Source organism: Rhinolophus sinicus, chromosome 14 (assembly GCF_057876585.1).
Source record: "Rhinolophus sinicus isolate RSI-liver-muscle chromosome 14, RSI-T2T, whole genome shotgun sequence".
NCBI classification, from domain to species: domain Eukaryota; kingdom Metazoa; phylum Chordata; class Mammalia; order Chiroptera; family Rhinolophidae; genus Rhinolophus; species Rhinolophus sinicus.
In genome coordinates, this window is record NC_142514.1 from 16,651,340 (window position 1) to 16,667,190 (window position 15,851).

The following is a 15,851-nucleotide window of genomic DNA, read 5'->3' on the forward strand; positions in this document are numbered from 1 at the left end:
AGAGCCTGGCACATTTACAGTCAGTGCATGGCACATACGAGGCACTGAAGGAATAAATAAATATCCAGAATTCTTCCCTCCCCTTTATTTCCATTGCATTCATACCCACCTCCAGTACGAGTATATTGTAATATTTTAAGTATCTGTTTTCTGCCCTAGCCTGGGAGCCACTGGGTCAAGAACCAATCCCCCACCCCCTGATAGGAGGTGCTGTTTATTGAATATCCAGTGTCGGGCAGTGTTCTAGACTTTATATATTACATAGTTTGACATGATAGTTAAGAGCAGGGGCTCTAATGTCAGACTACCTGTGTCCCAGTCCTGCCTCGGCCACTTACCTTCTACCTCTTATCCTCTGTTCCTCAGTCTCCTTACTGTAAAGATAGAGAATAGTATCTACCTTTGTAGGGGTGTTGTTAGGATTAAGTAAGTCAATATGTATAAAGTATTAGGTGCAAAAGGAATTGCGGTTTTTGTAATTATTTTTAACCTTTTAAACTGCAATGACTTTTGCACCAGCCTAATATATAGCATAGTAATGGGCACATAGTAAGTGCTCAATAAATGTTGTTTTTTGTCATCATTTCTAATTTATACAAGCCTGATCTGTCAGTTTACAAAAGCTGAGCTCTCTAGGAGATCACCTCCCACTAGCACATGCCTAGCACATAGAGGTTCTCATAAATATTGAACCTATCGTTGGCTGATGGATGTTTCTAACTATGATAGCTAATATTTACTGAAGCCTCTGAGAAGTCCTATGGTAAAGAAATCTGTTTCCCTGGGGCCAGGAACTGTGCTTCAGTATTTTCATGGGATTATCTCATTTCATTCTTGCATCTACTGCGAGAGGGAGTACTCTTACTAACTACATTTGATAGTTGAGAAAACAGACGCTCAGAAATATACTGAAGTTATGCTGTCAGGGTTGTGGAGGCTGAATTGAAGCTAAAGTCTATCTGACTCCAGAGCCTGACCTCTGAATAACCACCGTCCCATCCACTTGTGCTGGAGCACTTCCTTAGGAGCCATGGTGTCCTTCCAGAGTTTCCAAGAAGTCCTGTCCCTTGCAGGTTGCTGTCTGAAGGCCTCTTCAGTTCACAGGTGTTGGTTGAGTGTGTTGGGTGTGCTCAGCTTCAAGCTGGGTGCCATTTGGAAGTTGGAAGAGGAAGCCAGGCATCCAAAGAGAACTCCAGCTGGAAGTCTAAGAGCCTGGATTTTAGTTACAGCTCTCCCATTGATTTCAGTTACAGCTCTTCCACTGCCTTTGCCATATGACATTGAGCCAAGTAGTTCAGACCTTGCCCAGAATGAATTCCTCCTTTGAAATTCCACCACTTTATCAGCACTTCTCTCAAATGACATATATCACATTCTTCCTTTCTTGTCATTTGTCTATGCTCAGACTACCGTATTTCCCTGAAAATAAGACCTAGCCAGACCATCAGCTCCAATGCGTCTTTTGGAGCAAAAATTAATATAAGACCCGGCCTTATTTTATTATAAAACCAGGTCTTATGTAATGTCATATAATATAAGACCGGGTCTTATATTAATCGGGGAAACATGGTAAACCATTTATTCAGGAAACATCAATGAAGTATTTTCTGTTGTTCAGCAAAGACAAGAGAGATGGAGAACCCAACTGAATATCATTTTTAAATGAAAGGAATGTAGAATTCTGCCCACCCATACCAAGTGATTATGTTTTAGAAGATAATGAAATTTGTGACAATAATAGCATAAGGGGAAGGAAGGGAAATGGAGCTATACAGAAGCAAAATTTTGTATACTACTAAAATTAAATTTGTATTAATTCAAACTAGATTGTTATAAATTAAGGTGGTAATTGTGATCCATAGCACAATCACTAAGAAAATAACTGAAAAATAGAGTAAAAGAAATGACAAGGGAATTAAAATGGTACACTAGAACATATATCTATTTAACACAAAAGAAGGCAGTAATGGACAAACTAAGGGACATAAGACATAGAGAACAAATAGCAAAATGGCAGAAGTCCTTCCTATTAGTAATTATATTAAATGTAAATGGATCAAACTCTCCAGTTAAAAGGGAGAAATGGGCAGAATAGATTGTTTAAAAACATGATCCAGGTATATGCTATTTACAAGAGACTCACTTTAGATTCAACGACAAAAACAGGTTGAAAGTGAAACAATGGGAAAAGATATTCCATGCGAACAGTAACCAAAAGAGAGCTGGAGTGGCTCTACTAACATCAGACAAGATAGGCTTTAAGACAAAAAATGTTATAAGAGACAAAGAAGGACATTATATAATGGTAAAAGAGTCAATCCATCAAAAGATATAACAATTATAAAATATATGCACCTAACAGCCCCAAAATACATGAAGCAAAATACATGAATCAGAATAGAAAGAAAAAATAGTTCAGCAGTAATAGTTGGAGATTTCAAAACCCCACTTTCAGTAATGGATAGAACAACTTGCAGAAGATCAGAAGGAAATGGAAGACTTAAACAACGCTATAAGCCAACTAGACCTAACAGAAATCTACAGAATATCTCACCCAACAATAGTAAGATAACCATTCTTCTCAAGTGCACATGGAACATTCTCTGGGATAGAGCGTATGGTTAGGCTACAAAACAAATGTCAATAAATTTAAAAGATTGAAATCATACAAAATATCATCTATGGTCACAATGGAATGAAATGAGAAGATAATAACAAAAGGAAATTCACAAGAATAAAGTGGGAAATTCACCAATATGTGGAAATTAAACAACAGACTCCTAAATAACCAATGAGTCAGTGAAGATATCTCAAGGGAAATTAGAAAATACCTGGACAAGCTCATCCTAAAGTTCATAAAAAATGCAAGGCAGTAGCCTGAGTAGCCAAAACAATCTTGGGAAAAAAACTAAGTTGGAGGATTTCAACTTCTTGATTTCAAAAATCACTACAAAGCCACAAATGTAATCAAAACAATATGGTACTGACATAAGGATAGACATACAAATCAGTACAGAGTCCAGACATAAACCTATACATCTATGAGTGACCTATCCATCTAAGTCTATTGATTTTTGGCAAGGTTCCTAAAACCAGTCAATGGGGACGAATAGTCTTTTCAACAAATGATGCTGGAACAACCGGGTAACCATATGTAAAAGAATGAAGTTGGATTCTTTCCTCACATTATGTACAAAAATTAACTTAAAATCAATGAAAGGCCTACATGTAAGAGCTAAAACTAGAAAACTCTTAAAGGAAACATAGCTATAAATTTTTCTTCTTTCTTTTTTTCTTTCTTTCTAGTATCCAATAATAGAGAAACAATGATATAAAAGATGACACGTTCAAATGAGTTGACATTTATTAAAAATAATGAACTAAATATGCCTGATGGGAATTTGCTTATAATATCTTAAGTTAAAAAAAAAAAGGTTATAAAACAGATTCTAATCTTATTTTTATAACACAAATTAACATTGCCATTTATATCTAAATTTATGGATAGAAAATAATTTACAAGAACAACAAGAACCTAAAGTTTGCAGTAATTATCTCTGGGTTTTAGAATTACAGGTAGTTTTTCTATTTTGTTGTTATTATTATTCTTTTCATTTAACTATATTTCCTAATTATTCTACAGTGAATATGTTTGGTAACCATTTTATAAATTAAAAAAAAATTCCATGCCAAGGAATCTGAAACTTATTCTTAAGGTGATGGAAATTAAATTTTTATAAATTAAATCATTTAAAATGCCCTCAGCAATTTAACCTGTTTTAAAAGAGTCTCATTGCAGCCCCTCTGGGAACATGAAAATTCCATTGATAAAATGGCAAATAATATCCTGTGTTTCTCTTGTAAATTCTGATTTCTCAATGTTGCTTTTCCTGCTGGAGACCATGGCAAGTCAATACATTAAGGGGAATACCAGAGAAGATTTAGGCCTTATCAGGTCACAGTGACCTACAAACAAAGGATGGTGCTTTCTAGAAGTGTCTCATTTAGGGTGGTGTTTTGTAAATCAGCAAGGCAGCCAGATTAACTTTGGGTAGTAAAATTCCAGTAGAGAGTCTAGGGTGTGACTTTATGATGGATGTTTTTCTAGTTTTTGTGGGGGGAGGGCAAGGGGGAAGCAAACAGTTGGATTTCAAATGTATCCTTGGGCCCTTTATCTTAGACCCAGCTCATATCTGTTCCTGTGAACATTTCTTACAGGAAAACTTGATTGGAGCCCTTTTGGCGATTTTCGGGCATCTTGTGGTCAGCATTGCACTTAACCTCCAGGTAAGTTTCAGTCACCAGCCCTGTCTGGGGCAGAGATACAGCTGATAAGCCAGGGAGTCTGGTGTAGGCCCAGCTGCCTCCTCTCTGTGGGACTTTGCCCTCCATGCCTGGGCTGGGCCTGGGACAATACACTGTGGGCAGTTCCAGAATCTCTCTTTTCCCCACTTGGTTCCCCCATCACCCCTCACCTCTGATGACAGCCCTCTCCATTATTTACAAGTCTCTGGGTGCCCTGGGGCAGATGCTGTGCCTCAAATCCCCTTGGCACATTCTAAGTTCACAAGCAGCTATGGGTTGGAGCAAGCTGAGAGCTTGAGGGGCTTCTCCTGAGGGCACCACGGGAACTGGTTCCACGGGCACACGGTGTAACTGGGAAGGTTGGTGTGTGTATTGGATGTGGAAGTGGTTTTTGATGCCCCTGGGGGCAACCTTCGACTAGTGGGGAATAGGCGTCAGTGAATAAATGGCCCAGGCTTCCATCCTCTGGTAGGATGGTTCTAAGGTGAGTTCACAGGGTTTCCTGGAGGGTCCCCAGTGGGACTGAGCCCCACTTGCCCAAGGTACTAACTCACCCATGAACGCGCTCCCCATTTATTCTTCTCTCTTCCCTGTCTCACTTTCCTAGTCCCTTACACATTGTGCCTCTAGGAACCACCTCCCAAATCAACTACTTGTTCCCAAGTCCTTGTCTCAGGGAAACCCAGACTAAGACTTGACACCTGCAGCCAGAAGACTCCCGCAGCACAGCGGCTAACTCCTCTCCCTCTGCCCCAGTGGTACCCAGCCTTTAGCTGCGATGAACTGCCCTCCCTCCCTGGAGCAGGCACATGAATACACATGTGTACCTGGTACTCACATGTGGGTGTGTTTCTGAGGCTGCGTCTTCTCTTAACTACTTGTCTGGTTCATGCTCTTCTTTCTACAGACCAGCGTCTCAGTTTCTGTATCTGCTTCTGTGTAGCCCCCAGCACGATCCTCCCCAAAAGGCCGCCTTGGCCCTCTGAGTCAACATGACTTCCTACCTTTCCTTAGTCACTGCCTTGGTTTTTATGTCGCAAGTTCCCATTTCCAGAAAAAAGAATTTTGGCCATACTTGAGCCAAGTATCCCCCCGAGGGAGGGCAGTGTTTGCTGATACCCACAGAGCTGCCCAGCAGAGCTGCTGGCATGTCTACAGAAAGGAATGTAGCCGAGTGGGCACCGTGAACATGGGGAGTCCAGGACATTGCAGTTAGAGGAAGATCAACCTGAGGCCAGGCTAAAGTGGGGGTCCTTAGACCATGGCTCACACCCAGACTGCATACTGCCTGGAATGTGCATTAGAAATGCACGTTTCCAGGCCTCACATCTACCCTCTGAGACCCATACACATGGATTTTTTTTTTCAAAGCTTCCCAGGGAATTTTTAAGGCTTCCCAGCCACGTTGAGAACTTCTGTCTTAGAATAACAATCTAGTATTTAGATCGCTACTGCTTTACTCTTCTCTAGTAAGGACCCCAAAGAGATCTGACATGTCTTCCCACATAAAAGTGGGAGGTAGACTTAGGATACATGCATCATAACATCTTTTCCCCAAACATCTGTTCAAATCACATTCTTCCTCGGATTTCCAGAAGTACTGCCACATCCGCCTGGCAAGCTCCAAGGACCCCCGGGCATATTTCAAGACCAAGACATGGTGGCTGGGCCTGTTCCTGATGCTGCTGGGTGAGCTGGGTGTGTTTGCCTCCTACGCCTTCGCTCCACTCTCGCTGATCGTGCCGCTTGGCGCAGTCTCCGTGATCGGTAAGACTGGAGTCTGCCCAAACACCCCCTGGGACTCACCTGCTGTGTGTCAACCGTGTCGCCACCAGGATCGAAGACACTGCTTTGATAATAATAGTAGCAATTAGAAAGGGCTTCATACACGCCACTGCCCTGCCCTAAGCACTTTACAGGTATTAATTCTTCTAATCCTCCCCGGAAGCCTTTTGAGGGAGATACAGTTATTATTCCCATTTTACAGATGAGGAAACTGAGGCACAGAGTGGTGAACTTATTTCCCCAAATCACTCAGCTCGTGAGGAGCAGGGCTGGGATATGAACGGGGCTGTCTGTCTCCAGAATCTGTTTAAGATTCAGAAAGTTTATCAGAATTAGTTTTTATTTCTACTACAGAAGGAAGATAAACTTTAGCACATTCATCCTAGCTCTACCAAGGTAACACAAGCTTTTGTAGGGTTCAGATATCTTACGCCTCTAAGAAATTCAGCTTATTCTCATATCTTTTTAACATCAACTGGTACTGTTTTTAAAACATCGTTAACTTTCTCATCTGCCATTTCTCTATGATTCCTGTAATCACTGAACCAGTGCTTCAGAACATTTGAACCAGCTAAAAGGTAAAGGAGCCTTAATGGCCATGAGGTCACAAATAAAACAGAATTAGAAAAACATTATTTTCTTTTTAAAAGATGTTAGTAGATCACTGAACAATAGCTTTTTGTACATAGGAGCAGGGACAGTGAACTTGTTTTGGAATAGTTCCCTCTATCTTGCTGGCAAGTACTACACTGCTTAGAAGCTCTTCCCTGCTCCTAAAGGAAAAAGTTACATTTTTGCATCTTATTCCACCTGGAATTAAGAGGGCCTCCCATACACCCGGGATGAAACTGTATGCCCCTCCTGGGCCCAACGCAGACATCACTAATCAATCATAGCATTCCTGCCTACTGAGCCTTGATGGGGTCTCAGAATTCTCAGAGCTTCAGGCAGTCGTTCCCAATTACCAGGAGTTGGCAAAGGACCAGAAACCTATTTGCTTTCCGTGATTTTATGATAAGAGTCTTTTTTCTTGGTAAACTGGCAGCCCACAAAAGGAATGAGGTCCTCAGACATGCTGTGTTCTTTCCCACACCATATTGTTTTTTAATATCTGACTGCCTTCAGTTTAGGCTAGTAGTCTGCCGTAGTCCCAACCTTTCCCCTATTGTCTTTCCTCTGGCCTTCTTTCTACAATTATGTTACTGCCCAGCCCCGATAGTTGTTTAGATTTGTCTTCTGCTGATCTCTCCAAAGGGCTCTCAGCACTTTATTCACAATGAGGAATAGGTGACTGAGTCACCAAGTGCTTTAAATATTAGTCTCTGAATTTTAATAAGAATCTAATCATCAAATTGTTAAAAACCAGAGGCTGAATTATAATGATAGGACTTCAGGTATCAGCCACTGGAAATTAAGAGGTTCTTAGAGCTTCTCAAGTCACCAAGTGAGGAATAATATCAAAAATAGTAGTAACCACTGCTTAGTGAATACTTATTACTTAACAGTCACTGTTCTAGGTACTTGAATAATAGTCCAGTTATTGACCATTTACTGTGTGACAAATCATTTACATATATTATTTATTTGCCCCTATTAACTCAGAGAAGTAGGTATTTTCAGTGGTGTGCTAATAAACCAACTCTCAGAAAGTGAGAGAGGAAGAGAAAAAAGAGGAAGAAGAGGTGGAGGGAGGGAGAGAAGAAGGTAAAGGACAGAAAAGTGAGAAAGGAGAAAAAAGACCTGATAGGTCATGTTTTTTATTTATATGGTGTTAACACCATGTAAACTCAACATTGTGGCTGAAGTCAAGCTATCAGTGGTTTCCTGAATATTTAACAATCCGCACACTGGTGGTGCAAGCTGGATCCATCACATCGTTTCATAGACTAAGAAACTGAGACCCTGGTGAACTGACTTACCCCAGGACACAGCCAGAAGAGGCAGACCTGTAATAATAATCCAAGTGTATTCACGGTGAGTGCCAGCCGCATCCTTTATGGCAGTCACGGGAAATGTGAGGACATCTGCAAACTTGGAAGAGTCAGGGAGAGAAAACACCCAGGGGGAAATGTCAGGGGAAGGCATGCCAGTGGAAGGAGCAAGGAGCCCTGGCCTCCCACAGTCATGGCTTCAAGTCTAGTCTTCACCTACCAGCTTCATGATCTTGAGCGGGTGCTTCACCGCTCTTAGCCTCAGTGTCCCCGGTTTTCAAATGGGAATAATAACACCCACCTCAAAGAGTGAACATGCCAGACAATGTGTAGATTGCCTGTTGCACAATAAATACTCAACACACAGTGCTCCCAGCCTTGTAGGAAAGCCTCAGGAAGATTCAGAGAGAAGCCTCCCTTTCCGAGATGGAATAACCCAGAACCAGAAGGGACTGAGCTCTTGGGAGGATGAGTGAGAGATTAGGAAGTTTCAGGTTCCAGAGTGCAGAAGAGCCAACCCAAAGGCATGGGCAAAGGGACTCCATTTGACTGATGGCAGCCTCAATTCTCTTTTCCCTGTCCTTTTTTCGTTACAGCTAGCGCCATCATAGGAATCATATTCATCAAAGAAAAATGGAAACCAAAAGACTTTCTGAGTAAGTTCACTGATGTGAGCCCCTGTTCTCAATTTGACGCTTCTGCTTTTTTGCATTATAAAAGCAGCGCTCCCCAATATGGAGATCACCTGTTCGCCACTCTCCTCTGTGGGTCTATATTCCACCCTCATCAGGTTCCTGAGAGGCAGCTCTTTAATCAGTGGTTCCCAAACCTGGCTACACATCTGAATCATCTGAGACTTTCTAAAATGGACTTTCATTCATTCCATTCAATCAATATTTATTGAGCATCTATTGTTGCGATTTTAGGAGGCCCAATAAAAGGCACCATCTTTCCTTAACCGAGTTCTAAAGCAATGGGGAATAAACACAGAAGGAGATCAGAAGTTATGCTTTATTACAAATAAAAGCTAAAGTCGAGCATGCAGCTTAGGTGTGCAGCCAAATGAACTCTCCCCCTCTGTGCCCCAGTTCCCAGCTAGACATTGGGCCAGTCTCCCAAGGAAACATTTGGGTTTACAAAATGGAACACTTACCCAGAATGACTGCCTCACATCGTGGGAGGCAAAAAACTAAGGAAAAAGAACAAAACCTCAGTGTATAAATTCTTTGGGGAAATTGGCTCCACTCATGGAGAAATGCAGACCAATGAGGCAAGAGGTGGAAGTGTCGGTCCATTGGAGGTCTGTCTACATGGAAACCTGAGGAGTGGAGAAGATGTGTTCCCCCAAGATACCTACTTAGTGCCACACTCTGTATCATGTTTCAGGGATATAACAGTAGGACAGATGGGGTACCTGCTGTCATGGAGATTCCAGTCAAACGTATGTGTTTTGTGGTGGGAGGCATACAATAAACAACTGAACAAATATAATTCTAGATCTTAGTGAGTGCTTCAGAAAAACTAGAACTATTCTTGGTGGGACTTTGGGGGCGTGGGAATACTTGACCTTGACTGGTCAGGCTTAGACTGTCTGAAGAGGTGATTTTTGAGCCCCAACCTAAATGATACAGAGACACCCTGCCAAGGTCTGTGGGCAGAGTGTTACACGTAGAGGGAGCAGCTGGTGCAAAGGCCCGGAGGCAGGAGTAAGCTTGGTGTGTCCAGTATCAGTAAGGCCAGTGGAGCTGCAGGGTGATGAGTAAAGACGGAAGGAGGACATGGGAGCAAGGGGACGGAGGACTGGATGATGTAGGGCCTTATAAGCCAGGCTAAGGAGTAAAGAAGTCACGTGATGGTGACACAGGCTCTGTCCCTGGTGAATTTGAATCTGGGGCCTGGACATTTGCATTCTTAGAAACCTCCCCAGGGTGAAGTATATTTGTCTGCAACTTGCTTTGAAATGTATCAAAAAATAAGATGGTTTGATGAATGGATGAAGGGGTGAAGAGAACAGATAGCTATGTGATAAAACAAGTATGTGTGACGTTCATTTAGAATCTAGGTGGAGGGACTATGGGTGCTTACTATACAACTCTTTCAACTTTTCTGTGTGTCTGGAAAGTTCTTAAAACAAAATGTCGGGGAGAACATGCTCCCAGGCAGTTGCGAAAACACAGCCAGGTTTGGGAACTACTGTTCTGAATCTTTGGTGTAGAATGAAAGCAAGATAGGAGCAGGAGGCTGAAAAAGAAAAGAATCTTACACTGAAAAAACAGCAGCACTACTGCTTAGCAAACAAATAATGACAAGGCCAGAAGACTCATTGTGATTTGTAGTAGTCTTGGTTTGTGTGTGGAGGGCGGGGGGAGCGAGGGGAGGTGGTCAGCCAGGGGGCAGAGTGGCTGGGCTTCTTCTGCTTTGTCCTTTCCAGGGTCACTCTAGGTAGTCCTGGAATAAGAGGCATGCTAGTCCAGGCAGTGCCCTACGTGAATTGGAAAAAGTTGGCCCCTCTGGGCACCTGTAGTGCTGTGGACACATGCCTAATGAGCAGAGCGTGGGCTGGATTTTAGTCTTCCACTCCCCTTCAGTTAGGTGCCCTTGTGCAGTGAGCAACCTGCTCAGCTGTACATGACTGCCCTGCCTCAAATTCCATTAAATTCAGCAAACATCCACGCAGTGCTAGAGCTGTGCTGGACACCGCAGGCATGGAGATGACGAAGACCTATCCCTGCCTGAAGAAAACTTAAGACACCAGACTTGTGTATCTTAGCACAGAACTTACTGTGTTGAGTTGAATCCTGGTTCACTCATTCATTGAACAATTGAACAGCCTGTTTTTGAGCACCTTATGAGGCCGAGAATTAAAATAAAAGACATTGAATGAGATATCATATTTTCTGGAGACAGTGGAATGAAATCCGTATAGTTAGTTCTATGCCAGAAAAATCCATAGGCCTGTGGTCACCATATGTGCAGAGCTCACAGCCCTTCTCAGTTTGCCTGGGCGGGCCGTCAAGAGGCTTTTCACCAATTGCACAGGGTTCAACTGGATTGTGACAGGACCCTGGGGAAAGTAAGGAGACTCATGTCACTTACCCAGGAGCCTGGCTATTGGGCCACTGACAGTGTCCGACAGGTCTGTGGAGTAGAAAATTGATAGCATTTCAACAGTTCCCTTGGAAGTAGGTTAAATAACCAGCTGGGAGAGGATGATGTAATTTTTAAAAGGCACATGGTAGGTTCTGAATGTTTGCTTTTGAGGTTTTGTTTTATTTGTTTCTTATCTTGCCCATAAAGTGATTCTCAGTTTAAAATGTTCCCTATAAAATGTGTGTTAAAACCACAGTGCAACACCACAATGGCTAAAATGAAGAAAAAAAAATACATAGTTTTACTCTCCTGCTCTACTGGTGGGAGTGTAAACTGGTACAGCCACTTTGGAAAACCAGTTGACAGTAACTACTAAACTGAATACCTACATAGCCTATGACCCGGGAATTCCACTCCTGGTTTTATACCCAATAGAAATACAAAGGTACAGCAACATTACTTGTTATAACCTAAGACTGGAGACGACTGAAATGCCTGTCAAGCAGTAGAATGGATAAATTGTGTCACTCACACAACGGCCCACTGTACAGCAGTGAGAATGAAGGAACCACCACTACGTGTACAATACACATGAATCTCACAAACATCGTCTTGTGTGAGCACAGACACGAGAGCACATACTATACAAATCCATTTATATCAAGTAAAAGCCAAAAAAGAAATTAAAATGACAACAAAAAAAAACCCGAAGATACAAATGGAAAATAGAAATATACACACACCAAAAGAGAGAGAAGAAGAAAGAGAAGGAGAAGAAAAGAAAGAAAAATAAGTAAATAAAGTGCAAAATCAGGGAAACTGTCAGTGTTAGTCAAAATCAAAAGTGTTACCAAACCTGGGGGTGGGGTCACGTGGTTGGAAGGGAACACATGTCAGGATTTGGGGATCCTGCTAATGTTTCCTTTCTTAATCTGGGTGCTGGTTATATGAGCGTACTCACTTTGTGAGAATTCATCAAGCACTTTTTTGTATGCATGCAACGCCTCATTAAAGTTTTTTAGCACTAAATGTTATTTTTTTAAAATAACATTAAGGAAGATCATCTGTTTTTTAAAAAATAAAGAAGAACCAAAAACACAAACAATAACAGGTCAGCTGTGTTGCCCCAGGAGCACACACTGGCCTGCGGCCTGCACCTGCAGTGAGCCCTGTGACAGCCTCCCCTTCCTTGCAGGGCGCTACGTCTTGTCCTTTGTTGGCTGTGGTTTGGCTGTCGTGGGCACCTACTTGCTGGTGACATTCGCCCCCAACAGTCATGAGAAGATGACAGGCGAGAACATTACCAGGCACCTCGTGAGCTGGCCTTTTCTCTTGTATATGGTAAGTAAGAGAAGCTTCCGGTTCGTCTGCCTGAGATGGTGGGAGCGGGAATCGAGTCCTAGAAACCAGAAACCTGAATACCCAGCAATAGGGGATTCATGTGAATTGTGACATATTTCACAGCTCTGAAGACCATACTTATAGAGAGGACGTAATTCACAGTAAAACACTTTTTTCACTTACATCCTGAGTAATGTCTAAAACTGCATATCTAGTATGATAACTTTATGTTTTGGAGGTATTTGTAGGTGTGTACATACAATGTATCTATAAAGGACTGGATAGAAAAAACAAATTTCATGAGTGGTTGTCTCTGGGAGATGGAATTATGACTGAGTTTTTATTTTGTCTTTGTGTATCACCCAAAATTTCTACATAAACATTTAAACCTTTTATGGTAAGGAAAAGTTAAAATTCCAAACAGTTATAGAAGGTTATTTATTTCTTTTTGCCCAGTATCACACAGCTGATAGAAACAAGGGAGACCCTAGAAACCTTGTCTCCTAAACCCCCAGCCAGAGCTCAGTCCTTTGCCCCAGTGACATCCGGTTTAGCTCCGCAAATAAACTAATCAAGGAAAACATCTAAGGTATTTGACAAAGCTGCTGGTACATTCCCATACCACGCCTGTCTCTATGCGAAACACTTTTTTATGTGTCATCTCAGATTCTCTCCACAACCCTATAAAGTAAGTGTTTTTCTTTCCATTTTCTGGATGAGAAAACTGGAGCTCAGGGAGGTTAGCTAACTTGTTCTGAGTCCCAGGAGAGCAGAGCTGGACTTGAAGCTGGGCCTACCTGGCCTCACGTGCCACCTTCTTTCTCCACGGCCCGCTGACTGTGGGTGTTCACTCTGTTAACCTCTGACACAAGCAGCCTGGGACTGCTCTAGAGGCCCCAGAACGTACTTTTTCCTCAGATTGCTCACAAGGCAGAAGAAAGATTTCCCCAAGATTGGGGCTGTGTCATCTCCCTGCCGCCAGCGAGTCCGAGCATTTACCTGATGGACATGGAGAAATGTCTGCAGGACAGAGCCCAAGACCCACCTCTTCAGGGAAAGCTTTACTCTCAGGGAGTCCTGGGCTCGAGTTTGTTATCTGCTGTGTGACCTTGGCCAAGTCACTTAACCAGAAGCTCTGCCTCCTTCTCTGTAAACTAACGAGCGTCACAGGACCTGGGGTGGTTTTATCGCTCCCGACACGAGGTGGTGTGGAAACCACCCAGCACCTGGCAGAGGCTTGGTGACCAACTTAGTTAGTCTTCCTTTATCGTGACTGTGAGGCTAAAGCAAATTCAATAAACATTTTTGAGTGTCTGCTATGTGCCAGACACTGTGGGTATAAAAAAATAAATGAGGCATGCTCACAGAATTCATGGTCTATCAAGAAGCACCAAGTTATACACAGCTATCTTGGGATAGGACACCACGTGCTGTTACAGCATACATTTAAGCATCATGAAGAATCGCAGAAAAATTGGGCCCCCCCTGAGTGCACACACGGTGGTTGGGAATGTTAAGTAACTCTCCATCTGCTTGATGGAGTATTCTGCAGCCATTAAAGATAATTATGACAACTTCAAAAAACATGGAAATTGTTTATGGCAACTAAAAATGGCCCTGTGAAAAATTGTACATTGACTGTGATAACAAGGAGATAAAATATGTGTTCCCTGTGACAACGACAGGAAGAAAACAGGAAAATGAAAACAGCTGTGTTTTATGGTCTCTGATTATGAGGACTTTTCTTTTCAAAATGCCCATTAATGTTTCTCCATTTGGTTTTTATAATAAGCTTTGGTTGGAGGTTGGGGTGGGCAAATGGAGCTGAGCCACTGTCAAGTTTTTCTGCTTTAGTTTTGAGGGGTGCTGGGGCTGGCTTCACTCCCTGGGAAAGTAGCGCCAAATGTCGACCTTGAAGGAGTAGAAAGGACACGTTGTTGATCCAAGGCAGGGGAACTTCTAAAACTTCAGACTTGCCACTGTCTAATCATAAGATTCTACTGGTTGAGCACCTTCTAAACGCCAGGCAAGGGGTCACCTGTCTTCAGGCAGTGTCGCTTAGCAGGACAGCATGTAGACTCTGGAGCCAGACTGTCCAGGTTCAAATCCTGGCTCTGCCATTTACTAGCTTGGGTTTATGACAGTACCTACTTCGTAGAATTATTGTGTGGATTTAATGAGTTGGGTATAGATGAAATGCTTAGAGTAGTGCCTGGCTTAGTTTTGAGTTCATTAAGTGTAAGCTGAGCTGATGGCCCTGTCAGGTAAGAATTTCACAGAGGAAGTAACGGAGGTTTAAGGAAGAGAAGTGACTTGCCCAAGGGCACACAGCTAGTTTCGAAGCAGATCCAAGTTCAAACCTGGGCCTGCCTGACTGCACAGCAGTTCTCTACGACATCGCACACATTGGAGTCTTGTTTCAGGGGCAAGGAGCGTGTGTACTTGTATATTTTGCCAGAGCTTGTCTCCTCGGTGAACAAGCGTCTTCTTCTTTGACTGACGCCCAGTTTTAATGGGGTTACTCATGGGGCAGTGAAGTGAAAAGAGACCATCTCAGCCTGATGAATCTTGGCCATCCAAGACAAGGTGGATATGAGGCCAGCACCTGACCCCAAAAGTTCTACCATGAGGTGAATTCTTTCCCGGTCTGTCCAGGAATTAGAGAGATTCATTCAGCGTCCCCTCCTTTTCCACAGGATATCTGTCAGTAGTTTGGGGAATGCTGGGGGTTTTGATTTCCTTTCAACTCTGAGGGTCTGTGACTGATGACGTCAGCCACGTAACCTCTGGCCCAGCCCATCAGAGTCTCCCCGTCTTGCTTATGTCTGCGGCCCTCACTGACCCCCCCACCTTGCTGCTTTCCTAGCTTGTGGAGATCATTCTGTTCTGCTTACTGCTGTACTTCTACAAGGAGAAGAACGCCAACAGCATTGTCGTGATTCTTCTCTTGGTGGCGTTACTCGGTAAGTGGGGGTCTGGGTGATTGAGTTTTGCCATGACCGAGTAGGTCGCTACTGGGGGGCGGCTGGATGGCTCAGTTGGTTAGAGCGCAAGCTCTCAACGACCAGGTGGCCAGTTCAGTTCCCACATGGGATGGTGGTGGGCTGTGCCCCCTGGAACTAAAGATTGAAAACTGCGCTTGGACTTGGAGTCCAAGGTGCTGCGCCCTCCACAACTAGATTGAAGTCCAACGACTTGCAGCTGATGGGCCCTGGAGAAACACACTGTTCCCCAATATTCCCCAATAAAAATTTTGAAAAAAGAAAGAAAAAGAAGGTCGCTGCTGGCAGGAGGCAGCCCCTGTCAGGCCTGTCACGCTGCTGGCTGCATTCAGCGTTCTTGCTCAAATACCGAGTCTCCTAAGTGCCAGGAATGGTGCTGGACACTGGCGATAGTGGT

General features: G+C 43.1%; 1 protein-coding gene across 3 annotated transcripts in view; it reads left to right on the top strand.

The window, feature by feature from the left end:
• The window catches only part of NIPAL3 (NIPA like domain containing 3), a 44,264-nt gene that overhangs the window by 13,069 nt on the left and 15,344 nt on the right, over nucleotides 1-15,851 (top strand). For all 3 annotated transcript variants that reach the window (XM_088790530.1, XM_088790528.1, XM_088790529.1), the window contains exons 3-7: nucleotides 4,219-4,287; nucleotides 5,901-6,072; nucleotides 8,618-8,677; nucleotides 12,307-12,452; nucleotides 15,319-15,415. In XM_088790530.1, the coding sequence (XP_088646656.1) occupies nucleotides 4,219-4,287; nucleotides 5,901-6,072; nucleotides 8,618-8,677; nucleotides 12,307-12,452; nucleotides 15,319-15,415 (544 nt within the window). The remainder of the gene's footprint in view (nucleotides 1-4,218; nucleotides 4,288-5,900; nucleotides 6,073-8,617; nucleotides 8,678-12,306; nucleotides 12,453-15,318; nucleotides 15,416-15,851) is intronic.